At 59.5% G+C, this 26,404-nt stretch overlaps 2 protein-coding genes and 1 long non-coding RNA gene across 4 annotated transcripts; all 3 read right to left on the bottom strand.

The window, feature by feature from the left end:
• Window positions 1–8,995: 8,995 nt before the first annotated feature.
• On the bottom strand, window positions 8,996–14,424 carry LOC311195596 (uncharacterized protein). 2 transcript variants are annotated; one of them, XR_014617514.1, is made up of 5 exons: window positions 13,933–14,424; window positions 12,859–13,020; window positions 11,832–11,935; window positions 9,656–9,734; window positions 8,996–9,231 (listed from the first exon to the last, which is right to left on the bottom strand). XR_014617514.1 is itself a non-coding variant. In XM_084269001.1 (4 exons), exons 1-4 carry the CDS (start codon window positions 14,265–14,267, stop codon window positions 9,100–9,102), a joined length of 708 nt encoding a protein of 235 aa, XP_084125127.1. In that variant the 5' UTR covers window positions 14,268–14,424; the 3' UTR covers window positions 8,996–9,099. The 2 variants fall into 2 exon arrangements, 1 of the variants encoding a protein (XP_084125127.1); XM_084269001.1 differs by lacking the exon at window positions 11,832–11,935.
• Window positions 14,425–14,782: 358 nt separating this feature from the next.
• LOC311195597 lies at window positions 14,783–18,533 on the bottom strand. The gene is made up of 3 exons (XR_014617515.1): window positions 18,503–18,533; window positions 15,463–15,675; window positions 14,783–14,931 (listed from the first exon to the last, which is right to left on the bottom strand). It is a non-coding gene; the product is annotated as an uncharacterized lncRNA (long non-coding RNA).
• A 2,410-nt stretch (window positions 18,534–20,943) lies between these two features.
• On the bottom strand, window positions 20,944–26,272 carry LOC311195721 (transmembrane gamma-carboxyglutamic acid protein 3-like; the record flags this gene model as incomplete). Its single annotated transcript, XM_084269147.1, is given in 4 exon segments — window positions 20,944–21,635; window positions 22,150–22,310; window positions 26,179–26,203; window positions 26,207–26,272. Coding segments are annotated over 4 exon segments (789 nt in total). The 3' UTR covers window positions 20,944–21,098.
• Window positions 26,273–26,404: the final 132 nt, after the last annotated feature.

The raw sequence follows: 26,404 nt of genomic DNA on the forward strand, positions 1-26,404 counted from the left end.
GCCGGCGGATGGGCCGCAGCGGCCGGTCCCCCCCCATCTGCCCCGCTCCCTTCGCCGCATCCTCCCCGGGGGGCGGCGGGTCCCTGGCGGGGGGAGAGAACGGCGGGGGATGATGGAGCGAGGGAAGAGGGGGGAAGGACTGGGACGGAGACACGCACAGGCGGAGCCCCGTACCCACCTGCGGGCGGGTGGCCGGCCGCGGGCTGCCCTGGGGCCGGGCGGCGGAGCGGCGGCGGCGGGGGGCGGCGGTCCCGGTGGGGCGGCGGAGGCGGCGCGGAGGAGCCAGCGCAGCCCCTGCAGAGTGGCACGGCCAGGGCCGGAGGCGGCACCTCGCTTGGCAGCGCAGGGCTCCTGCGGGACGGGGACGGGGGGCCGGGTCAGCCCGGGGGGGAGCGGGGAAGGGAAGGGAAGGGAAGGGAAGGGAAGGGAAGGGAAGGGAAGGGAAGGGAAGGGAAGGGAAGGGAAGGGAAGGGAAGGGAAGGGAAGGGAAGGGAAGGGAAGGGAAGGGAAGGGAAGGGAAGGGAAGGGAAGGGAAGGGAAGGGAAGGGAAGGGAAGGGAAGGGAAGGGAAGGGAAGGGAAGGGAAGGGAAGGGAAGGGAAGGGAAGGGAAGGGAAGGGAAGGGAAGGGAAGGGAAGGGAAGGGAAGGGAAGGGAAGGGAAGGGAAGGGAAGGGAAGGGAAGGGAAGGGAAGGGAAGGGAAGGGAAGGGAAGGGAAGGGAAGGGAAGGGAAGGGAAGGGAAGGGAAGGGAAGGGAAGGGAAGGGAAGGGAAGGGAAGGGAAGGGAAGGGAGCGGGGTGGGGCGGCCGGGGGGTCGCGCACTCACGATGCGGCAAGGCGAGCGGTTCTCGTTGACCAGCCGCTCCAGGGCCAGCCGCTCGATCAGCTCGCAGGGCAGCAGCGCGGCCGCCGCGTCTTGCTTGTTGGCCAGGCTGGGGCGGGGGGAGAGCGGAGAGCAGCCGTCACCCCGGCCTCGGGGCACCTCCCGGCACAGCGGCGGGGGAGGCTGGATGCTTTATCAGTGCCTTACTTGGCACTGGAGCACACTCCCCTGCCCCGCTCCAGGGATGCTCCAGGGATGCTCCCGAGCACCGCGGGGTTCCACATGTCCCAGCCCCCCCCCGGCAGACCCCTGGGTACCACATCCCCGCAGCAGCCCGGCCACGCTCCTCACAACCCCAACAACAGGTTGCCCCTCCTTCCCCACCCCAAACCCTACAGATCACATCCCAGGGACTCGGCCTTACAGTAAGATGGGCTTCCCGGAGACATCAGGATGGCTCAGGACACGGCTCAGGACCTTGCGGGCCTCGTCCATCCGTGCCAGGTCACTGGAGTCCAGGACGAAGAGGAGCCCGTGCGCCGCGCTGTAGTGGCTGCGCCAGGCACTGCGGGAGCGCTGCCCCCCGGGCAGGTCCACCAGCGTCACCTCGAACCTCTCCAGCCGCAGCGTGGTCTGTCCGGGCTGCGCGGTGGGCAGCACCTCGCCAGCCAGCACTGTGTGTGGGGAGAGGGCAGAGAGCTGGCACAGCCAGCCCCGGAGCATCCCTGCATCCTCCTTCCCCAGCTGCATCCCTTCTCCAGCTACCCAGGGCACGGGCAGTGCCCTGCACAGGTCCCCCAGCCCAGCAGCCCTGTGTCAAGTGCCTCAGTCCTTCAAGGCTCTGGCCTTGAACTTGCAAAGTACCATAAAGCTGCTGCCTCCAGCTGAGGCCGGCTCCAGCGCCACGCTGCTCCTCACCTCTCTCAATGTCCATGACGATGGAGGTTTTCCCTGCATTGTCCAGCCCCAAAACAAGGAGGGTCACCTTCCTGGGGAGGGACACGGCAAGTGAGTGTCTCAGAAAAGGTCTGTGCTGTCTGGGGAGGGCAAGGGACCCTGCATGCAGCAGACACGCTTTGGGCAAGAGAGGGACAGGATGGTCACACAGGGGTGAGGGCAGGGATGCCCCCAGTTCCCCAGAAGAAGGAAAGGGCTGGCAAAGGCACCTGGAGCCACCCCAGCAACTCAGGACAGCCACCCTGGGGGGCCTTCAACATGCTTCCCAGGGCAAGGATTTACTTTGCATCATACAGGATTAAGCAGTGACACACTCGAGCCTAAAAGGTTGTTCCGTGTACGCAAACAATTAATGGTTGCTCATGGTGAGATCCCTGGTTGGTGAGTTACAGGTGCACACAGCTAAGGAGAGGTACCAAGGACACATTTTGAGCTCCTGCCAGGACCCAGGAGGTTTTTTTTCCCTGTTGCGAAATAGTCCTGTCTGGTCTCCAGGGATGGGCTCCACCAGAGCCCTGCAGAGTTTCCCATGTGGTTGGCAAGCCACAGTAGTCACTCACCATGTCCTCTTCTTCCCCAAAAACGCAGACCAGCCTGTGACCCCACCTCCAGCATCACAGCAACCTGTCCCTGCTGGTGGGACAGGACCATAAACCCCCTCACTGCTCGCTGTGCCTGCCCAGGCTGGGCAGTGCCAGCCCCAGGGAATTAACCCACATCTCCTGGGACATGCAGGAGAGTTTCCGTGTGTCCTTCCCCAACTTCCTTGGGGAGCTGCTGGCTCTGCACAGAGGGAATGCTGCCAGGAGTGTTCCCACATCCACACCCCGCCCTGTCCCGCTCCCCTCCCTGCCCAGCTCTGCAGTTTAGGGACAGTTCCTACAACAGGCACCACTCACAGCATTACTGGGCACCACTCAGAGCATTACCACACTGGTGCTGTTGCTGATACACACACAGATGAGCGTTGTTTCCCCTGGGAGCCCAAGGAGCGGGTGTGATGTCCTACCTGATGGGCTCCTGAATGGCCTGCAGCCACGACCAGCAGTGTGAGAAGAGGTGGAACATGCTCAGCAGCCCAGCGGAGGGATGACCTCTCTTCAGCACCTACAAAGTGAGTAGCCCAGTGTCTCCCCATGCTCCGTCCTCATGCCTGCTCCCCGTGGTGGGGGGCATCTCACCCCAGGGTGCCCCATCCTATGGCCCAGCACTGCTGCCTCCAGCCTGGTGCACACAAGCCAAGCCTGGGGACAAACCCCAACCCCCTGGGCACAGACCCCTGGCTGGACCCTGCCCCAGCAGCCCCTTCTCTCATCTGGTCAGCCTCTCTTACTCACCCGTCTTCACCGCGCAGCCCCTGCTCACGTCCCCTTTGCGTAGCAGCTGCTTAAATCTAATCTGGCTTTAAATTACTTACTCCTCACAGCCTCCTTAATCCTGTCAGGTCGGGCCAGGCCGGTGGCTGCTGGGACATGGAGTGCAGCCGGGCTGCTCTGCGCAGCGTGGCGTGGCACAGCACTGCATTACCCACCCAGCACCAGGCAGCCTCGCGCCTCCATCGCTGGCTTAAATGGCTTGTGGTGGGGACATCGCCTGACACAGCCCACGTGGGGTTTCCAGCAGAATTAGTGTCTCCTCTAACCAATGGTGTCCCTGGCTCCCTGCTGCCTAATCCCTGTGTGGATGCTTCTCTGCAGCCCCTGCAAGGAACAGCCCCTACACGGTTCTACCACCCGCCCAGGGGTCCTGTCTGTGCTGGGCTGGGGGACATCACTGCTCACTGCTTGTATGTCATGCCCTAATGAGGCATCCCCTGAGCAGCAGTGGGTCCTGTGATGCTCTGAACAGATTTACCAGCCAGACCAAGCAGGTGCCTGGCTGGGAGCAAGGAGGTAATGGGGACCCTCGGGCAGAGGGACAGGGAGAGGAGCCAAAAGCCCCCCTAAAAAACCTGCACCATTGAAGCTCTTATCTTGCTCCACAGGTTTCCTGCTGCTTTCCCTGTCTGGGACTGCCCTCCCTGGCACACTGCCCCTTTGTGTGCTGAGGAGAGGCCACACAGGGATGTCTGAGCCACAGGAGCTTTGGGTAGGGGGAGCGGGGTCCAGAGGGACAGGGACCTAAGACCCTCCAAAAGCCATGCTGAGTTTCTGGCTGGGAATCACCCGGTCAGAGCACACATCAGTTCCCAGGAGAGGCTTGTATTTCAGTGCAAGCTTCTCTGCCAGGGTTTGCTCAGCTCCCTGCTCCATGGGGAAGCTCCCAGCTTTCTCCTGCACTGTGCACAGAGCTCAGTGATGCCCCTCTGATAGCTACAAGCCTTCCCTAGGCTCCTAGAGTGGTTTTGCTGAGAGCATTACAGTGCTCCTACTGCTTTCCTGCAGCAAAGTATAGGGGAAAGGGGAGTGTAAACCATCTCACCTGCCATCCATACGCCTGGTGAGGTCACAGCCTGGCTGGGTTAGCCTGCTGCCAGGGCTGTATACTCTTGCAGCAGGTCACACCAGGGGAATCAGTTAATTGAAAGTAATTTTAACCATTCCCACCTGGTTTAGTTTTACAGCATCACCCACTACCTGAGCTGGGGCTGTAGCCAAAGAGGTGTGACTCCAAAAGGTGTAATTATTGCCAAGACCTGAAAAAGTTAACTCCATTTACTTGTTCAAGAGTTTAAACCATGAGGTAGCAGCACAGCCTATGCCATAAGGAGCACAGCCATACCCATGCCCGCTCTGCAAGGCTGGCACCCCGGCTCTGGCAGCATCGAGCCCGGCGGTGGGCTCAGCACTGTCTCCAGCCTGTGGCCAGATTTAGAAGGATGAGGTCCTCAGGGTTTTGATCCCAGCAGGATAAGGGAGCGAGGAAACAGAGAGGCAAAAGCAGGGACAGGACAAAGGAAATGGAAAAAAAGAATATTTCCCTGATCAGAAACTATTCCACAGGCTGCTGGGAGGGGATGAAACCCGGCTGAGTTATGGAGAGAGCAATGCAAGATCCAAACAGCTTAGGCTGTGGAAACCAGTGATTTGCAAAGCCATTTCCAAACATAGTCAAAAGTTCCCTGCTGACAGGTTCCTGCCCCCCCATCCTCCCCCCCCGGGTCCTGCACGTCAGGCTGGGAAACACATCGCAGTCTCCAGTCAGTCAGCATGTCCCCTCTGTGTGACACCCCTCAGCACGGATGCATGTCCCAGGGGAAAGGGGGTGTCCCGCTTTGGAGGTGGGGGGAGCACAGCCGGCCTCACACCCCCAACAGCTGCCCCAGCCCCTGCTGCCTGGCTATATTTGGGCAGCGTGTGCTTGGCAGGTCCCAGGCAGAGTGCTGGGAGCTGTGTCTGCTCTGGCTCCTCATGCAGCAGCACTGCTCAGGGGGGGGGAGTCCATGGGACCCCCCACCCGGGTGGACTCTTTAAAGGCTCCGGCAAGGAGCTGGGTGCCACTTCCCAACGGCTTTTCTCTTCTCCTTTTACAGGAGCCAGACACCGGGCATGTGCAGAGCAGAACTGGCTATTTTCAGGCAGAGACACGGTGCTGGGGTGGGTGTTGGGGGTGGGGAGCCTGCTCCCACCCCATGGACCACCCGGGCTCTCACACTCATCTGCAGGCCTGCCAGGGGCTGGAAAAGCTGCACAGCAAATCCTGTGTTTCACACAGCAGGCAGCCCCAGCCTGGTGTTCAGGAGGGGTTGTGGGAACCCTGGATTAAGGAAATAATGAAGGCTGGGATTAAGAAAACAATGAGACTGGGACACTCTCCAGGGAAGGGCAGGCGCCTGTGGGAACAGAGCTGACGTCTGCACATGGTGGCAGGAGCCTGGCTGGTGCCTTGGGCACCCCGGGGTGGGGGAAGAGGCCTGAATGCTGCTACCCACACCAAGGCACAGGGCAGGACCAGCACAGTCCCCTTCTGTTTGGCACCTGGTGTTTTACCCTGATGGGCACTTCCCTGGCAGTTTTGCTTTGCACCAGTGGTTGTTTCACCCCTCTGGACTGTGGTTCCACAGCCATGGGGCTGTTCTGCCCCCTGGGATGGACCAGAGCCAAGGCCAGGAAGCAGCTCCCCTCTCCGCTGGGCTAGGATCCAACCACTGCATGCTGCTGGGATGTCCCCAGTGCTCAGGCAGTCCCTCCCAGTTTGCCACAGATCTGGGTCAGCTATCAGCTCCATGACTTGGTGCCACGGGGTGTCTGTGCAGCTTAAGCTGTGATGGGTTTGCGGGCAGGGGTGCGGGTACTGAGCTGGCAGGCGCAGGGAGTGGCAGAGGCATCGGGATCACTGGCTGATGCTATCTGTGGCACAGATGGCGTTTATGGCCTGCTGTTTACAGCACTGAGCTGTGGACAGGTAGGGCTAGGGGTGACTCACAGCGTTGCAACAGGAAACAACCCGCTGCCCCTGTGTGCTTGGGTCAGAAAATGGGATAACAACTGGTGTGGGAAGCGCTGTGAGGCTTCATCCCTCCATTCATCTGATGGCTGCTGGGGCTTCTGGACGCAGGACTGGAATCCTTGACTGCTTAAACAATTGCTCTTCAGTATGTCATCATGAAGCAGATGAAATTAAAACTACGATGAGTCGGAGCCCAGGCATTGCTCAGCCGAGGGCTTGGTGACCTGCCAGGCTCCCCGGGGATGCTTTTAATTTGGGTAAGTGGAAGTTGCATAAATGGTATAAATTGCTCTTACTGCTGATACAGAGGTGTGGGCACAGTTGGCAGTGCCACAAGATGCAATATCCCTGGCTGAGCGCTCAGCCAGGCTGCGTGCTGGGGCCAGCACGACTGTTGCCCGTGCACAGCTCCCACCCTGGGTATGTGCAGGAGGCACCTAGCTGGTGGGCAGGCTTCTTTTCTTGGATGCCATTCCCTTCACCCTCTGCCCTGATGGAGTTTGGGGTTTTTTTATTTTGGAGAGGCTGTTTGTGGTTTCCCAGAGCGGCTGTTCAGTGTTGGAAGGCAAAACGCTGAGCAGCTGCAGACCCAGATTGCTTCTGTGTAGGAGCTGCTCGTTCTTTGCCAGCAGCCACACGGCATCCCAGGGCTCAGGAAGCTCAGCCGACACGGCATCCCAGGAACCGGGCTGAAGCTCAGGCGACACGGCATCCCAGGGCTCGGGCTGAAGCTCAGGAAGCTCAGCCGACACAGCATCCCAGAGCCCGGGGTGATGAAGCTCAGCCGGCACGGCATCCCAGAGCCTGGGCTGATGAAGCTCAGCCGACACGGCATCCCAGAGCCCGGGCTGATGAAGCTCAGCCGACACAGCATCCCAGAGCCCGGGCTGATGAAGCTCAGCCGACACGGCATCCCAGAGCCCGGGCTGATGAAGCTCAGCCGGCACGGCATCCCAGGACCCGGGGTGATGAAGCTCAGCCGACACGGCATCGCCGGTCCTGGGCTGAAGCTCAGGCTGGATGTTCGGAAAAGGTTCCTCACTCAGAAACTGAATGTTCTTCCCAGCCCTGTCCCTGGAACAGGCTCCCCAGGGAACTGGTCGCCACAGGGAGCTTCTCGGCGCCCGAGGAGCAGCGGGACGAGGTGCAGGTGGCCCCGGGCGGAGCGGAGCGGGGCGGGGGGCTGGATGCTGCCGGCGGGCTGGATGCTGCCGGCGGGCGCCCTGCGGCTCGGTGCCTCCCGGGGCGCCGGCAGAGGGAGCCGTGCGCCGCGGAGCGGGGCGGGGGGCTGCGGGGGGCGGCTGGATCCTGGGCAGCTCCCGGCGCGGGGGTCGCATCCACGCAGCAGCTGTGGGGAGCCGACCCGCATCTTTTGGCAACGCCCCCCTGTTTCCCAACGGAGCCTCTTCCAGCCCCTTTGACCCCCCGCCCAGCCCCTGAGAGGGCTGAAGGCTGAGAGGGGAGCTTATTAAGGTTGATAAAGATGTCCAGTGTGGGGCACGGGGGAATGGGCAGCCCCTTTCCTATGGCCTGCGGGGACAGGACAAGGGGCAATGGCTACAAGTTGGAGCACAGGGAGTTCTGCACCAACACGCGGAAGCGCCCGAGGAAGGGGTCTGGCCTCTGCTGCTCCTCGGACAGGCTCTTGCTGGCCCCGTCCCTCAGCACCAGCCGGACTATCCTGGGCCAGGGAGAAAGGCAGAGTCAGGAAGTGTCTGTGGAGCAAGGAGAAAGCAAAAGCTTGAGAGCAAGCAGGGGGGTTACAGCTGAGAGGTCACGGGTCCCTCTCCAGCCCAAACATTTCCTTTCCCCTCCTTGTAGCGATGGGGTGGGACCAAGAGTACATGAGCAAGAGAGTCCACCCAGGCAGAGTCCCAGTCCCACAGCTCCTTCCTCCACCCTGCTGCTGTTCCCACAGGGACAGGAACGTCTGGGGCAGAGTGAGAGGGGCTGCCTGCAAGGGAAAGGAGCCTCTGAGCCCTCCCTGGGGCTGGACAGGTGATGGAGCCATCCTCTCCCACAGCCCTCTCTGTGTCTCCAGCAGGACAGGAGCCAGGGAGATGGAGGCAGAGCAGCGGCTTCAGGAATGGGAGCTCCCAGCTCCTCCAGCTCCAAACCTCCTCCTGGAGCAGGAGCTGTGGCACAGGGGAACTGGCAGTACTGCCTCCCCCAAGGAGCAGTTGTGCAAGGATGAAAATAAAAGCTACCAGCAGTTTAAGAACACTCAACCACTCCACACAAGCTTTTATGGTGGGAGATGAGGAACAGACCACAGCAGTTGGCTGAGGACTTTTATGGGGCCAGAATTGAGTTATCCAAGGTATGATGTGGTCAGAGAACTGGCCCCACCAGTCTTGACTGTAACAAGACCCCATGTGTGCAAACAAACACCCAGTGCCTTGGTTTGGCACCTCCTCCCACCCATGCCTTGGTGTGGCATCTCCTCCCACCCATGCCTTGGTTTGGCATCTCCTCATGCCCCTCTCTGCTTTCCACAGGACAGACATCACCTTTACCAGTCACCAATTTCTCAGGACACCCAGGCTCTTCCCAGCAGCTCCCAACACAAGCACTGGCCCTGTCACAGACACAAGGTGGCTGCTGCTGTACAGAGAGCGTTTGCAGCCCTGGGACTGCACCCACTGGGCCACAGGCCACAACCCCTCTCCCCAACACCCATCTCCAGCTGCTGAGGCAGGAGGTCCAGCTTCAGCACCTCCCTCACCCACCTCTGATGCCAGAGCCTGGGAGAGCAATGGCACCTTCACTGCAGCTGGGGCCCAGAGGACACCCACCTCCAAGGGCCTACGGTGGGAAGAGCAGGTCGAGTTAAGAAGAAACAAGTGGTTTTACTGTTTGAAAGCAGCAAGAATTCTCTCCTTGCCCTCACCCACCCTGCCAGGGCTGGGCAGGAGAACCCAGAGCACAGGAAATCATCTCCTCAGCCAGAGCCAGGTGTTGATGAGGCAGGCGGAGATCAGCAGGGAGCAGAGCAGGGCCTCCTTCCGTCGCCAGGCGCTGCGCTGCTCCTCCAGCACACAGAGCCTCCCCGAGATCCTCAGCAGCTAAAAGGGAAGCAGTGGGGCTGCTGTCAGCCCTGCAGCCAAGTGCAGGACACAGGCTACACCCCCAGAGGCGTGGGACAGCAAGGAATGGAGGGATGGGAGCTGCTGTCTCCTTCAGGTCCTCCTTGTCTAGGCCAGCAGGGAAGGGCTAGCAGCGGTGCCTCAGCTCTCAGCACACACTTCAGGGGAAGGTCCTTCCCACCTGAGCCCTGGAGGGGTCTGGCTGCCTCATGCAGCCCCTACAGCCCCTCAGGGTAGGTGCCTGATGGGTCAATACACATGTAACTCCTCACCTGCTTCTCCATTAGCAGCATCAGCTGGGTCTAGCTTGGGCACCACCAGCCAACAGACCCCCAGAGCCTCCTCACCACCCTCCTAGGGCTTCCCCAGGAAATGTTTCCAGCCCTTCATCCCATCATCACACCTGTTGTCTCATCGCTGCCATCTCAGCCACCCCAACCTCCTCCAAAGCACTCTCGGGGCCTGGGCTGGTCTCCTGGGAGCTGTGGAAGAGGAACAGAGATCATTAGTGGTTGGAAGGGACCTCGAGAGACCATCAGGTCCAACCCCAGTGCAGACAGACCATCACTCCTCCAGAGGTGCCATCCCCTCACCCGGTGCTGCTGGGGGAGCCAAGCCATGCAGGCAGCCTGCCCATGCCCAGGACGTGCCCAGAGAAAGGAAACAGCACCAGCAGAGCATCTACTCCCCTCTTCTTAACCCCCACCACGCCCCCATGCATCCCATAGTGATCACACAGCAGCCAGCACATGCCACAACAGACACCACCTAAATAAACCTCATGCCTGTGTGTTTCTTTACAAGTCCAGAGAGCAAACATGGTATTCACCAAGCACCCATTCTCTGGAGCCAGGGGAACTCACTGGGGGTGGCCAAAGCCTCTTTAGAGCCAGGCTGGGCAGTGTGTCCCACAGGCCACTGTGGAATGGTGGGATGAGCTCACTGACATCAGAAGGGGAGGAGCCCACTGCTGGGAACTATCTGAGGGAGCTCATCAGGCAGCAGAAGAGGGTCCTGGGCTCGCTGGGATGGAGTTAGTTTCCTTTCCAGCAGCTGGTCAGTGCTGTGTGTGGGGTTTGGGATGAGCAGTGCTGGTAACACGTGGATGGGTTAGTTGCTGCCCAGCAGTCAGGGATGTTTCAGCTCCTTGTGCTGCCCTGCTAAGGAGAAGAGGAGGTGTGGGGGGCACCAAGGAAGCTGGGAGGGGACAAGTGGCCCAATCTGGCCAAAGGGGTGTTCCATATCATGCCATCACACTCAGAATCAAAGGGGGCTGGTCAGGGAAGCACAGCTCTGGGACATGAAGCTCTGGGATGGTCCAGTCTGGCTTCAGGACAGCTCTGAGCAATACAGCCAGAGTTGTGCTGCCTGGTGAGAAGCTTCACCATGTCCCCCCAGCTCTGTGTATTTTGTTCTAAGTCTTTCTGCTGTTATTTCCCCCTCTCTGCACTGTCCCAGTAAACAGTCCCTATCCCAACACACAAGGTTTCCCTTTACCTCCCCATTCTCTTCCCCATCTAGAGGGGCAGGGCAGGGAGGGGAGAGGTGAGGGGTGGTGAGCAAGCAGCCACATAGTACCCAGCTGCTGGCTAGGGCTAAACCACACTGTTGACACAGGGATTTGTTCCTCTCCAGTACCTCCAGCTGCCACAAGCCCACTTCTCCCCAGCCCCCTGACAATAACAAAACCAAATCTATCACTTTTTATCAATTTTTACCTGCAACTCAAAAGATAAACAAGCAACCCCAGCACACACCACTGCCTTCCATCCCTGGAGAGGGGGCCTTGCTGCAGGGCTGGCAGCACTGAGCTGCACAGTAAAGCTGATCCACAGTGAGAATAAAGAATTCCATCAGAATTGCCACATTCTGCCTGCTGTCCCAGCCACCACAGACTAGCCCTACATCAGCCCTCCTACCATCAAAGCCCCCCTGGGCACCCCTTTCTGTCCCAGGGAGCCTGCTCTGGCAGGGGGTTGGACTCAATGATCTCTTGAGGTCCTTTCCAACCCCCATGACTGTGACTCCTTGCACAGGCTGATACCACACAGGTTACAGAGCACCTAACACTGCTCCTTCAGAGACCTCAGGGAGGAGCAGGTATCTAGCCCTGCTTCCAACATGATGCTGACCTTGCTGAAGACAGCCAACAGCACCTGGAAATCCAGCCAACCTCTGCCTGGAAACACATCTGTGAGGTACCACCTCCAGGTGAGGTGGCTGTGGAGTAAAATGAAAGCCAGAGCAGAAAGAAAATCCCATTTCCCCAACACAGAGCAGTTAAAAGGGGCCACAGCCAGAAGCTCTGGACTGAAAAGACACAGCTGATACAGGTAAACACCCTTTAGAGTAGAGGCTACAGATTCCTTTTGTTAGTCATACCCTTCCAGAGGTCACCATCAGGCAAATTCCCCAGCCTCTGTCCAAGAGTAGACTTTCATTAAAGTTTCAGGACAAACAAGTCCCATCAGTCACTTTATCTGGACTAGTGCACAGGGATACAGAGGTTTCATATCAGAGATGCATCTGAAGTGATGTGAAGTAGCCAAAAGAGAGCCCAAGAGATGCCCAGGACTCACCCCACTGCATTGCAGCAGCTCCACAAGGTACCACAGCCTAAACCTCTGCTGATGGGAAGGAGGACAAGGGCTCACGTGGCCACTGAGAGATCTGTTGGTCTGCCCTAAGTTTGGGTTTAAAATAAATTTAAAGAAAAAGGAAATAAAAGCAAATTTGAAGAGAGTCAGCCTACCCTGGTTAGGAGCAAGGACACCACTTTGCATCAGAGGTAGGCAGAAGGCAGGTCTGCTGCCTGCTCCTCTGCACCGTGCCACTGACAGAGGGATGGTGGATGCTGTGCTCCCCTCCCTCTCTGCCTGAGGGCTCTGCTCAAGGAGAATGAGAAGTGTTTAAACCTTCCTCAGCAGCCTTGGAGCAGTGGGGACACCTTAAGGCCACCAGAAGGTCTGTGAACACGCTGCATTTACTGCTCTTGCACAGGTAAGTGTGCAGCAGGGAGAGAAGCTCCAGCAGGTCTGGAGGCACTGAGGTCACTGTGTGCCTGCTCCAGCGAGCACCCAGGCACCCTGTGCCCTGGCCAGAACCAGCAGCTGTGGGAAGAGTAACCCTGTGCCACCAGCTCATGGAACAGGTTAATTAAGGGTGACTGAGCTACAGCCAAAGGAACTGGAGGCCTGCAGGAGAGGGTGTGCTGGGCACAGGACCTGAGCCAGGTCTGTGAAGGGAATTGAAGTCCAGAACACATTCCTCTCCATCACCCTATCAGGACATGCAGGGAAGGCAGCACTTGCTTCGGGGTGAAGAGCAGCTGACACCCCAGCAACGCCCCAGGCAGTGCCCAAACACACCAGTGCCCCTGGGACCCGTGTTAAGCTGAGCAGGAGCCACAAGCTGGGCTGGGTTAGCAGGGTGCACCCAGGCTGGCTGCACCAGGAGCTCCTGGGCCAGGCACCTGGAGCTGGCCAGCCACACAGGACCATCCTGCTCCCTCTCTGTGCAGCCTGCAGCTTACAGAGCTCGTGCCTTAGGGAGGCAAAAGCAAGGGCTTGAGGGGCACAGGGGTGGCTTAAGATGGGCTGAAGTCACCTGAAGGGCACTGGGTCTTGCAGAGAGCCTCGAACATGATGGAAGAGCACCTGGCCCAGGTGGTACATGGTCTGGAAGATGTTCTGCATGGAGTAGATCCTGCCTGTCTCTGCCAGGAGGGGGAGCGGGGTGCTGCGTGCAGGCAAGGGGAGCACATCCAGCCTGGGGGGCACACAGAACCACACGCCTGTTACCTCCTGGCCCTGCAGAGCACAGGCACAGCCTGGTGTTTGGCAGTGCCCTTCATTTCAGCAGCTCCAAGCATCACTGGTGCCACTGGCACCCAGAACCCAAACATCACCAGGTGGGAGAACCCCCCCTCCAGCAGCCCCAAGGCTCAGAGGCAGATGCCTGACTCCTCCAAAGCCAACCACAGCTGTGTGACAACAAGATCTTCACCAGGTCCTTGCAGAGGGGCTGCAGAAGGCAGCTCTCCTACCAACCAGGATAATCCCAGACTTACAGGGGGAAAAGTGGCTCCTCTCTGGGATTAAGTTAGAGACCATTTCTCTACTGGAGAAACTCCAGAGCCCAAGGCTGTGAGCAGGGGATCACTACCACCATGCTACTGCTCACAAACCGAGCAGCTCTTATCCCACCCTGCCTGCAAAGCACTGCAGGTTCCAACAACCCTTGCAGAAACCCAGTTCAGCTCTGGTGCCTTGTTTGCCAGTGGTCCCCTGCCCACAGTCTCCAGCCCTATGCAGTGCTGGAGCAGGAGAGCACACTGGAAAGCTCCAAGAGGAGGATGGGCAGAGCCAGAGAGGCTGCAACAAGCCCGAGTGAGCAGCAGGGTCCTCTTGGCCTGGACCAGCAGCCTGCTGTGAGAGGGGATGTGCTCTTCCCCACGTGCATCTCAGACAGCCCATCACCCTGGGGAGTGGTGCAGCTGCCTTCAACACTGCCTGCTGGGCACCTCTCTGATGCCACAAGCCATGGTCCTCTGGTGCAAGGGCACCAGGCTGCCCTGCCCTGGATACCTCCCCCCACCTCAGGGCAGTGACACTGGAGAGCCCCACAGGAGCACGGAGGGCAGGAGATGCTGGTGCCCAGCCCGTGCTGGGCTCTGCTCACCGCTCGTGCTGCTGTCCCAGGCTGTGTGAGGCCAGCTGGACACAGTCCCCTGGAGTCCTCTCCCGCCGGCACCTGCTGCTGGGGTGGCCCTGGTGGCACCAAACACAACCTCTTGAGCAAGGGGAACCCACACAAGGCAAGCCCAGCCCAGTGCCTGCCAGGACCACCAGTATGGAGGAAGCCCTCAGTGGTGGGAGCACTGGGGGAGTGCCCAGCCTGGTGAGCTCGTGCTGGAGCAGGAGGGGAGCCGTGCTCCAAGCAGGGTGAGGTACCCAGCACCCCGAGTCACAGCTGCTCACCCCATCTGCCCTCAGATCAAGACCCCTGAGCCTCATGCATCTGGAAAATGGCTCTTGGGTCTCAGAGAGCTGAAAGCACCTGAGAAGGCAGGCCAGAAGCTCCAGCAGCCAAACCAAGCCTCTGTGTGCCCATGTCAGGGACTGTCTTTGGGTCAGTTGAACTCTGCTTTCAGCTCAGAGCAGAACCACTTACCCTGCGATGGGGAAACAGCTCCATCCCATACCTCATCCAGGAGACAGAGTGGTGGAAAAGGGGCCTCACAAGTAGCAGAAGGAGGTCGTAGGGGGGAATTGCACCTCACTCAGCCCACCTCCTGCTCACAAAATGCAGCAGGTGCTCTGGCTGAATCAGTGTCCCAGCATCCAAGTGTGTTCTGGTTACGGGACAGAAAGATCCCACCATCCCTTCACCCTCCCTCCCAGGACTCTGGAGTGAGAGTTCTGGCTTGGGCTGATACCTGACCTCAGGAGAAACCCAACACTGGGATTGCTCCCCCCTCCTCCCACAGGAGCCCTGGACACTCTCAACACAGTACCAGTCGTCTGCGTTTCTGGGAGCTCGGTCTGCTGGCTGGGTGCAGAAAAGGGAACTCCCTGAGGTGTGAGGGCTGGGCAGAGGAGTCTGGGGACACGTGTACCACCACAGAGGGGATCTTCCTTTGCTGGTTCAGGACTGGCCTCAAACTGGCATCTGATACTTCTACAGAGAGGAGAGAGGGAAGAATTAGACCAAACCCAAATGCCCTGAGGACAGGAGAGAGGAGAGATCCACCCACACAGGAGCCAACCCCGTGTCTGTTGGGTTTTGATGTAACTCTGGTAACACGTCCCAAAAGCGTGAGCTGCAAGACAGCCCAGAGAGGTGTGGACTGGAGAGAACCAGACACACTGGTGCAGGACAGTGAGGTCTAGGAGCTGTCTTACACAGACAGTTTGGAGCCTACCAAAGGCCAAGAGGGAAAGAGATGTGGAGGAGCAAAACATGAAGGCATCTCCCTCACCTTTTGGAGTCAAGACCCCTCTTCCTTTCTATTGGTCACCTTTGCCCTCCTCTCCCCAGTCAGCCCTCCACCACCTTGTTCCAGCTTTCAGAAGAAAGCTGACTACAATATCTGTCCCTGTCCCCTCATAGAGCAAACCACTGGGGACTTTATCAGGGGATCCTATCCCACAAGACGTTGTGGAGCCCCAGCAACCTTCAGCCACCCCAAAAGACAACCCAGGACGTTACCTGCAAGAGAAATCTTATCAGGGATGTGCATCCGAAAGGAAGGGGGGACATCCTCTGGCACTGGCTCCTCATCCACAGGTCTGCAGCCACCTGCTACCTTCAGCCTGTTGGGAACCTGCATCCTTTGATTGATGGCTTCTGTGAAGAGCAGGTCACAGTGCACTCGGTTCAGGTCCCAAAACGGCCACATCTTTTCTTATTGCCTTCAGCACCCTGGGGTTTCACACAGAGGGAGAGAAAGCTGAGCAGGGACGGCAGCAAGAGGCTCTTCCTAAACAGCATCTGCACTGGGATGACACACAGGCTGTAAGGCAGCTAAAACAGGCAGAATCAACCCAAACCAACAGATATAACTGCTGCCTGGCAGGGTGAGAGAGTGGGAAAGCTCCCAGGACACAGAGCAAAGTGTGAGCTGAGCACCTACTGCCTCGCTTGACAGCAAGGAATGGGCAACAGCTCCACCACGCTGTGGGAGCAGAGGGGTTCAGTACACCCTAAACACCAGTCAAAAAGAAAATAAAACTCTTTTCCATCCAGGAATGAAGGTTTTTGGAGGGCTGGGAGCCCATCTGTGTGTCCGTTCACCTTCAAGGCAAAGTCAGGTTGTTGAAAAACAAGCTTCCATGTTTTGGTGGTGAGATTCCAGGCTGCTGCAGGAGAAACTGAGCACTGAGCTCCTTCTCCACACACAGCCCAACCCAGCTCCTCAAGAGACCCCCACCAAGCTGAGCAAGATGGACTTTCCCCTGAGCAGAGCTGCCAGAGGCTGAACCAGCTTCTCAGAGGTGAGGGAAACACACATGTCAGCTTCTTCAGGCCAGCTCAGGCTCCACTCTCTCCCAGGAGGGGACAGGCACCAAGGAGGGTCACAGCACCCAGCTCTCACTGCTCCAGTGGGGCTTTGGAGCTGCCCAGGAGGCATAACCACCCCGTGCCTCAGTTTCCCCTTTAAGTCCCAGGGCTTTGAAACATGCTCTGGGACCACAGTGTCCCAGCACTTTCACTGAGTGACATGAGCAGAGGGCAATCAACAGACTTCTTTTGGGAGAGAAGAAAATAAAACACCTCCCTGACTCCCTGCACAGGGACTTCTTACTCCTTCTCAAAAAAGCAGCAGCCAATGAGAAAACTCCAACAAGCCAGGGCTGCCAAAGCCCAGCCAGACCCCAGCACCACCCCAGCATCCCCAAAGGCCACCAGCAAGCAGAGTGCCCCTGCACCCCCCTTGCTGCAGCCCTTCCAGCTCACCATGCCCATAAAGGACCCTTCTTGGCTTCCAGGCCAAAAATCCCCACCATATCAGAGGGCATCCTGCTCCAGCACAGCCCCAGCCGAAGGAGCAGAGGTTTTCCTCAAGGTGGGGGGCACAGGGGGAGGCAGTGAGCGAGCAGGAGCATGCAGGGGCCCTGCCTTCTTTGAGTCTGCCCAGGGACTATATTTAGCAGCTGGGATTCCATCACCGTGTTCCCAGCACACGCCAGCAGCAGCCAGGGCTGCCCACCACCACCTTCTAGGGGCATTTTGGACCCTCTGGCTTGCCCCAGCCTCCTGCCAGCCCTTGGGATATCACCCAGGGGACAGGAGCAGCAGGAGATCCCTCAGGAGCAGCAGCACCACCTCGGGAAGCAGTCTGGGAAGACATGCCACACGCATCCCAGCTGGGCCCTGTCACCCCAGGTACACAAGGGTGGCAGAACCGGCTCCACATCCCCAACAACCAGCCCTCCCTGTGATCACCTGCCTCATGCTGCTCCCTCCTCCTTGGCCATTAAAGAGCTGGTTATTAAAGAGGCAGAAAAGTGCCCAGCCTCATCCACAGGGATTCCCTGCTCCCAGCCCTGCAGAGCAGAGATCAGGAAGCTGGGCTGCTCCAGAGGTGCTGCTGGAGGTGCTGGGGGGGGGGGAAACAGCAGCCCCTGGCTGCCCCACACAGACCCAATCCTGGCACAGGTGTCAGCATACACACACACAGAGTTTCTCCCCAAAACCTCAAAGAAAGGAGCTCTCTGCAGGAAACCCCACTTGGGAGGGGACACAAAGCCTTGGGAGGGGACACTAAGCCTTGGGAGGGGACACTAAGCCTTGGGACAGCTCCAGAAACCCTGGGATGGTCCCAGAGTCGAGTCAGTCCCACAGGAGAAACTGATGTCAAACACCCAGCCCCACAGCCCACAACCAGAGAGAACTCTGGGCTTCTCCTGCACATTTCTGGTGTTTTAGAGGAGCAAACAACCTGCACGGCTTTCCCTGCCGGCTCTGCAGGAAAACGGCACCTATTAGCGACACTCCATCAGGAGAGGGCAGAGAGGTTCATGTTCTAATCACCCAGGAACCTGCTGCAGGCGCCAAGGGGCAGAGGGGGTGGGACAGGAGCTCGGAGAGACCAAGCCACGAAGAAAAAGTCAATAATAAACCCGCTGTAGGAACAAAAGGCTCCGGTCGCGGGATTTGCTCCTTGAACTTTCTCCGGGGGTCTCTCTGGCAGGGGGGGGCGTGAGGATGCTGCTCCCCCCTCTGCTTCGGCACCCCCCGCACCTCCAGCAGCCGGGGACTGGCAGCACCCCGAGCCTGGGAGGGGATCTGAGCCCTGCGAGCCTGCCCTGGGCAGGGAACACCCCGCTCCCTGCTCCCCTCCGCCCCTCCCCGGCCCCGGCCCCGCAGGCGGGGGCCGCCACCCCGGCCCAGCGCCCATCCCGGGGCGGAGGGCTGGGCCGAGCTGCCCCTGCCAGGGCAGGAGGGTCTCAGCTCCGCCGCAGCTCGTCCCGGCACGGCGGGACGCGGCGCCTCGCAGCCCGGGCGAGCCCTCTGGTCCCCGCTCCGAGGAGCGAAGCGCTGCGGGAACCCCGAGCCCGACGGCCCCGGCTCTGACCGCGGCCGGGACCCCGGCGAAACTCAGCCCACGGGACACGCGTGAGAGGAGCCGGCCGGCCGCGGGGCTGCAGCGCACGGGAGGCTCCGTGTCCTCCCTGGGGAAGCCGACCCGCCGCTCGCAGAGCCCCGGCACCCCCCTCCCCGGCTTGCGGGGGACACACAGACTTACTGCTCCTTTTCCTGGCAGACCCAGACCACCGCCGCACCCGCAAACAGCCACCCCCAGCTGCCAGCCGGGACGGTGCCGGCCAAAACACCCCGCCCTCCGCTCTTAAAGCCGCAGCCGCGGTAATTAGGGAGCTGCGGCTCATCAGCGCCGCGCCGGGGGAAGCGGGTACCGCCCGGCCCGGGACCCCTGCCCGGCTCCCGGGGGAAAAGAGTTTCCCGGAGCGGCAGAACCGGCTGACAGGAGCGAACCCAGGAGCCCCCCCAGCCCCTCCCGCCCCGGGGGTGTCCGCAGGCGGGACAGCCCGCGCCTCGGGGTCCCCCCGCAGCCGGTGCCCAGGGGAGCGGTGCCGACCCTTCCTGCCTCTCCGCGGAGCCCCGAGCCGTCGAACCACCCGTTTGGGATGAGCGGGAGTTTTAAACGCTCCCGAGCGGGGACGGAGCCCGTTCCCGAGTGTAAAATCTGGTTTTGAAAGGGCTTAAAGTAAATCCCGGGCTGCCCTGGGCTTGCTGTTTAAAGGGGATTATCTGAGGGGGTTAGGAGCACAGAGAGGAGCAGCAAGACCTGTGCACCTAAATCCCCTCAGACAGCAGGAAATCCCTCCACACTTCCCCTACAGAGCGCTCAGGGCTCAGACACAGAGCCCGGGGAAGTCGCAGGCTCCTGTGGGATGCATCAGCACAGAGATGGTTCCCTCCTGGCTGGGGACTGTGCTGCAGCTGTGCCTGGGCTGGGTGTGGGTGCCACCACCCCCCAGCTGCCTCCATCCCCTCCCACAAGGTGGAAATCCAGTTGTGCCCAGTAAAACACCTCTCCCCCACCTCCCCCCGTGGGAAAAAGCCACCCTGTGCCGCTCAGACAGTGAGGGTTTTTTAATAAATACCTTTTTTTTGCACAGAAATATACCAAGTTTTACAGAATACAGACTGCAGGATAATGACTGAGCTTCGAAGACAGAGGATGCAGAGTGCCCTTCTGTCTCCCTCTGGTCTTTTCCAGGCCCTGACCCTGATGTTTGCTGTCAGGCCTTCCCATAACCCCAATTTCCTAAGGCCAAAAGGCAGAGAAAAGGCATGGGAGGGGACAAACAAGGTGCCACATGTCCTGCCCCAGGAATGCCCAAGCTGGGCAAGCCTCAGCTGTGGGCTGAGGGTACCTGCTGTGTGAGCATCGCTGGGACCAAGCATGGTGCAGGCAGCTGATGGATGTTCAGTAGCCTTTCAGTGCTGGTGGAGAGGCTGGTGCTGGGGTGAACACCAAGGGATGTCAGTGCTGGGAGTTTCTGTGCTACTCCTGGGGGCTGGGTGAGCCACAACCCCCTTTTTAACCCATCAGGCATGACTGGGGAAGGACAGCCCCATTGCTTGGACCCCAAAAGAAGCTGCCCAGGAAAAGGGGACAGTCTGGTCCCACAGCAAAGCACCTGGGCTCTGCCCTGGCCTGGCAGCCCGTGGTTTGGCTACTCCTGACCCACCAGCACGGCTGGGTTGTGACATGATCAGTCCGGTCTCCCCTTGGCAGCACCTCTGTCAGCAGGCCTGGAGGAGAGTGGGATCTTGCATTCCCTTTTACCTGTTCTGGAGGGAAAGGGGGACCAGACAGAGGGGCCAGGCACGACAGAGAGGTGTGGGGTCAGGAGGAGCGATGTTTGGCCCATCTGCAGTCTCCCTGTGCCAACATCCCACCCCTGGGGCAGACACCAGACAGGTCACACTCTGGGGAAGAGGAGCCTCCATCCCCACCACTTAAAGCCACGAGACCACCTTTAGCTCAAGGTCAGAGATGACCCCATCAGCCAGCTCTCCTGCAGCCAGACCTCCAGCTGCCCTGCCCCCCCCCCCGCCCAGGGGGAAAGCAAAGAGCATCAGAAAAGGGACCTGCTACTTCAAAGTCCTTCACCTCACACAGAAGACCACCATGAGCCTTTTCCCCTTTCCAACAGGATCTGGGAGATCAGAGAGCATCCCACTGGCTGCTCCTCCCTCATCTCGGACCAGCAAGTGCTGCTACAGGCACTACAGGATGGACTGGGCTTCCCATTCCCACCTGGCAGCACATCCACGCAGGGGAGGCACTTTGTCCCCAAACACGGAGCCTGGACACTGACTGTGGGGATGGACTGAAGTTTGCTGCACCCCTCCTGCACCCCCAACTCCTCATCAGAGCCCCAAGCAGCAAAGTGGGACCGAGTGAGGATGTGGGGTAAGGCTGAGCAGCACCCCAGGGAGGCAGTGAGGCCGTTGTAGTAACAGGGAGTGTTATGTCTGTTCGAGGGGGAAGTGAGGAGATCAAATGCACCATGGGGAGACCCCCGTTGAGCCAGGAACAAGCTGCCACCCTGCTCTGGCTGCTGCAGCACTTCTGTGAGCAGGGAGTGAGGGGCAGGAGAAGGCTGCCTGGATCCAGAGCCATCCTCTCAGCCCAGCCTCACCCCACCTGGGGACAGCTATTTTTGGTTAGGAGGGTAAGGCCATCGTGTGGTGGCACCAGCAGGTGAGACAGGGCGCCGGTCGGCACCCGAAAGGGGGTCCTGGGCACGATGACTGTGGGTGGATGGGTGAGCGTGAGTGTGTGAAGAGGCAGGGGGGAGGCAGACCCGCTATTTGCCCGTGACAGAGGCAGCAGCCACGATCTCCTCATACTTGGGTGGTGGCTCATTGTAGGAGCTGCTGGTCTCTTCACCGCTGCTGCTCTCCGGCTGGCCCGTCACCTCATCGTAGGACGGTGGGGGGGTGGCACTGGACAGTCTGGAGAGGACGGAGACTGAGTGTTCCCGTGGGTAGAGGCTGCTGTCTTGCTGGGCAGTGCCCCCAGCTCTGCTCTCCCCAGCCAGGCGGCTGCTGGCTTCGCGCTGACACGGGGCTTCCCCCTGGCTCTGCGACCGCTCCCGGTGCACCATGACCCTGGGCAGGCTGCGCCCCGTCCGGCTGGCCAGGTAACGGTTCTGGGCGTAGGAAGGGCGGTGGCGGGTGGCCTTCTGAAGCTGGCACCTCCAGATGATGAAGAGGGCGATGACTATGAGAAGAGCCACTCCCAAGAGGGGCACCACCACGTACATGGCGTCCGAGTGCTCCGTGCTGTGCCCGGGGTCCTTGACGGAGTAGACAGAGTTGGTGTAGCCCTTCCAAAACTCCATCTGCAGCAGGAACAGAGAAGCAAACGTCAGGCACTGCAGGTGGGACCAGGACCCCCTGGCCACCACCAGCAAACCATTCCTGCCTTCAACTGGAGGGAGTTTTTGGCCATCCCCCACACCCCTCACCGTGGCTGCCAGCATCTGAGGTGCTGTGGGAATCCACACAAAAGATCAGGGGAACGTTGTTCAACAGCCCCCAACAGCTGCTGCACCAAGCAGGGAGAAATTTGGCTAACACCAACGCCAGCCTGGAGAGCCAGGGGCCAACAGCACCCACTTCCCATGTATGCCAGCTTCACCTTGTGAGCAGGGTGTCCTGGCAACACCAAGGTGAGGGCATTGCCTGGGAAGGGAAAGTCATGCTGGAAAGGTATGCAACAGCCTGCTGGCTGCAGACAGAAGGGACAAACATAGCTGGAGAAGCCATTCCCCCTGTGCTTTCCTCCTCTGCCCCCAGCCCACCAAGGCCTAAGCCCTCACACGTGCTCTTGAGAGCAGGGCAGGGCAAACACACCGTCTTCTCCTTGTTCTCAAACACCTCTTTGACCTCCTCGTAGCTGCAGACCTCCTCGATGCACTCCCGCTCGATGGTGCCCTGCCGGATCTCCTCCAGGAAGCCATTGGCTCGGGGGAAGCGCTTCAGCACTGAGTGGGCGTTCCTGGACCCCAAGAACACTGCAACACACAAAGCAGAGGCTGCTGAGCAGGGACAAGCCCACACGTGGCCTCTGCCCACCCCGCTGTTCCCACCTGCCTGCCCACAGGACCGTGGTGACACCGGCAGCCCAGACACCAAAAGCCCCAGGGCCACAATGCAGTTAGCACAGCAGAGTGCCCGTTGAGGAAGCACACACCCAGAGGGGTGCAGGGCTCTTTGGGGTCTGCCCAGAGACATGTGGCACCAGGAGTATCCTTCTAATAGGGCTGAGATGCTACAGACATCAGTAGCCAGAGCTGCAGACCACGCAGGGCAGCTGAAGGAGAGACAGAAGGCTCCATAAAGACCTTTTTGCAGCCCTCTGCCCTTGATGGGGTTTTACCAGGCTGCCCCTTTGCTGCAGGGCAAGGGACATCCCACCAGGTGAGCAGGGCCTGAAGGCTGGGGAGCAGTGCCAGCCCGCTCTGACAAGACACAGGGCCAGCACTAAGGTGGACTCACAACACAAAGGGCATTGCACATCATCCCAGTGACCCTGCACATCACCCCTCGTGCTTCACACCTCCACAGCCTCCCAGCAGACAGCCTGCTGGCCCTCCTGCCAGCTGCTGTGGGCTCATCCAAGCCCACGTGGCTTCAGGTCCCAGAGAAACCCCTGTGTCTTCTCCCAGGCCCAACAAGCTCAAAGATCCTCATGCACAGGGGCAGCACAGGGGGTCACGAGGCAGATACCAAAAGGGGCCTGAACAACCTCTCCTCACGTGGCATCACACTCTCATCCTTACTGCATTTTGGTGCAGAGGCCTCACAAAGCTTCCTCTGCTCCCAAAGCCTTGGAGAAGCTACGTTGCCCACATCAGATCTTCCCACAGCAGCCAGACTGAGCAGGACCAGCACCTTCTCACCTACAAGAGGCACAGCCCTTCCAAAGCCTCCCTTTCCCCCATGGGAGAGCTCCAAGGGGTGCAGGGAGCAAGTACCTCCCAGGACCTACAGCAGCACAGGAGAGGCAAACGAGCAGCTGCCCAGAAAGCAGAAACCCCACACAAACCACCACCTTCCCACCACACAGCCATTCCCACACACACATTTCATGAGAGCGTTGCTGTAAGGCAGCTCCACACACTCAGCTGCAGACTGGCACCATCTCTCCCCACCAAGCTGTGCTGGTTCCCTTGAGGAACATCGATCAGTTCAGCTGGCTGATCCACAGGAACCTGTTGGCCTCCTCAGCCCTCAGGTTCAGCCTTCCATTGGGTCAACCAGGTGAACCAACTTAACTCTGCAGCATCATCAGCAGATGCAAGGCAAGGGGACAGCTGGGCTCTGCCATGAGAACAGTTTGGCTGGGACACAGACACTCCTTCCACCAGGAGTTTGGTGAAGATCAAATGTAACAGCCAGTGAAAAGCTACTGAATTCCTTCACTGGGAGCATGTTTTCCTCTGCTTTACCTTCCATGTTTTAAAGTGTTCAAGGCCAGGTTGGATGGGGCTTTGGGCAACCTGGCCTAGTGAAGGTGTCCCTGCCCCTGGCAGAGGGGTTGGGACTGGATGGTCCTTGAGATGTCTTCCAACCCAGAGCATCTGTGACTCTGTGCATCCTGCTCCTAAGAGTACAACAAGGTCTTGTAAGAGTATTTGTCAATGACAAGGCAGGGACAAGACCACAGCATAAGCACCTACTACACCATCCCAGCACCCTGTGCTCCAGGTGCTTTTTGGGCTGAACCACTGAGGTGTGAATGGAGAGCAGTGAGGGAGTGAATGACAGAGCCAGAGGCTTCCTCTCAGAACCACCTTTATTATGCAAACCTTTCTCTTGTCTTTTTTCTTTTTAACAAGGACAATCAAAGCAGCATTTTCAAGAGACACAGAGGACACCTCACAGGAGGGCTGGGATCAGCTTGCCTTGGCCTTCTCAGTGTTGGAGGGCTGTCCTGGCTGGAGAGGGAGCAGGTTGGCAGACCAACCTTCTCCTGAGCCTTTCCAGAAGGAGACAAAATGGTACAGAGAGACCCCATCCGTTCCATAAATGCCCCATCTGTTGCTGGAGAACTCTGGCCTCAGCTCCTCTGCCTCCTGCCTTCATCAGGCTGGTGTTAGCCACTCTCCCCACCTCAGCACTCGAGCCTGAGCTGAGTCTCTCTCCAACTGCCTCAGCACGCTTCAGAGCAACAGGCTTGGCTGCAGATCTCACTGCCAGGGTCTTCTCCATCCTGCAGATCCATCAGTTGACCCCTTCCTGCTTTGCCACGCTGAACTGGCCACTGTGGTGGAAAATAGAAACAGACAGAGGGGCAGGCAGGTATCACGAGCAACACCCTGCCTGAAAGCATGCTGGGATGGAGGCATGCACCCCTCCCCACAGCCCATTCCCTCAGGGACCTAGAAATGGCAGAATGGCAGAAGCTAAGGCAGTGCACCCTCCCTGCTTTCACATGGAAAGCACAAAGAGCTCCCACACGCCTGGGGACCAGAGCAGAAGAGTGATGGCTTTCAGGAAAGAAGAGCCTTGCCAATCCATCTCCAGCTTGGATCCCCAACTGGCAGACAGAGCAGACACCTGAGCAGGTACTGTCCACAGGGCCCAGGGGACTTCCCAAGGCCCAGGGGACTTCCCAAGGCCCAGCAGCTTCAGCACTGACCCCTCGTGCCTCTCCAAGTCTTCCCACACCAGCTGGAGAACTGGTGCTCAGGAAAGGTCAGAGCTTTAGGCAGGGGCAGCAGGAGCAAGGGCTGGGTTGCTGCATCCAGCTACACTTCCTGAGGTGCTGCTGGGCCCCTGTGGCAGGCAGGCCTGGGCAGGCTGCTACCCCCAGTGTGTGGGGACACCCCGGGGCTGCAGCATGACACACGCCTGTGTCTGCGGAGGGACAGCCAGGGAGCGCAGGAGGGGGAACGTGCCAACCACCACATCCCCCCCTCTGGCATGGAGGGTGACCACAAAGGGGACTTGTCAGTCAGTGGGAGACACTGCTGCCACAGGGGACACCTCCCACAACCAAGAAGTGCTGGTGAGCCAGCACCTGAGCTCTGGGATGGAGAACAGGCAGCAGTGGAGAAGGCAGGAACCCAGCTGGGTACCCTGCTCACTAACTAAAGATTAAAACTGCCTTTTAAAAACACTGCCTGAAGATCTCTGCTCCCTCCCCAACCCAGCACGGCACAGATAAGGAAAGAAGGGCATACCTGTGATCCCTGCTGTCCTCCTCCTGGCCAGCGTGGCTACAGCCTCCACCTTCACAGCCGGCTCCAGCAACACCCCCAGCAACTCCCAGCTGGATCTCTACATCTCCCCGCTCACAACCACCTTGAGCTCCCATCACAGCCCCGTGCAGGCTGCCCAGAAGAGTGAGGAGGGAGGGTTTGAGTCCAGCTTTTTACAGCCCACACGCTGCCATCCTCCACCCTGCACCCTCACCAGCCTCAGCTCTGCATGAGCCACCGGCCCCCCCGCAGCCCCAGGGGCTCCTTTGGACCCCAGGGCACAGCGAGCTCCCACGGGGCTGAATTGGGCAGCAGCCCATCCACTGGGAACACAGAGCCCCAAGTGCCACCAGCCACACGGTAGTGTGGCCCCAGGATGGGCAGCTGATGGGATGCAAGTCATGGGGCAATGAGGAGACGTCGGCGCGGAACAGCCACCCCTTGCAGAGAGGCTGGTCAGTCTGAAGAGCCCCAGGGAGGGCTGCCTGGCACAGCGAGCACCACGCCAGTCAGCACGTGCTGCAGCATCAGCCCTTCAGTGCTTCCTCTTGGCTCCCACCTTACACAAGGGAGAGAGAAGCACAAGTCAGGCCAGACCCCTGAGCTCACCCAAGGGATAACAGCCCGTGGCGGCCGCTCCCCACAGAGAGTGACACCCTCCAAAAAGCACAGGTACCCCTTCCTTGAGAGGTGACTGCCAATTATCCCCCTTCTCTCCTCCAGCACCACTGCCACCTCTCTGTCTTGACTGGGGAGCACTTACTTGCCATGCTGCCGCGCTCGGCTACGGGGCTCCTGCCTACCTGTGGGGAAGAAAAGAGGAGAGTCAGTGACAGCTGAAATGTTACCCCCCTGAAGCCCAAGACCTCCATCACCCAGGGTCAGATTCATCATGCAGGCTG

The sequence above is a fragment of the Gallinula chloropus genome (assembly GCF_964237585.1).
Source record: "Gallinula chloropus genome assembly, chromosome: 11".
Lineage (NCBI taxonomy): Eukaryota > Metazoa > Chordata > Aves > Gruiformes > Rallidae > Gallinula > Gallinula chloropus.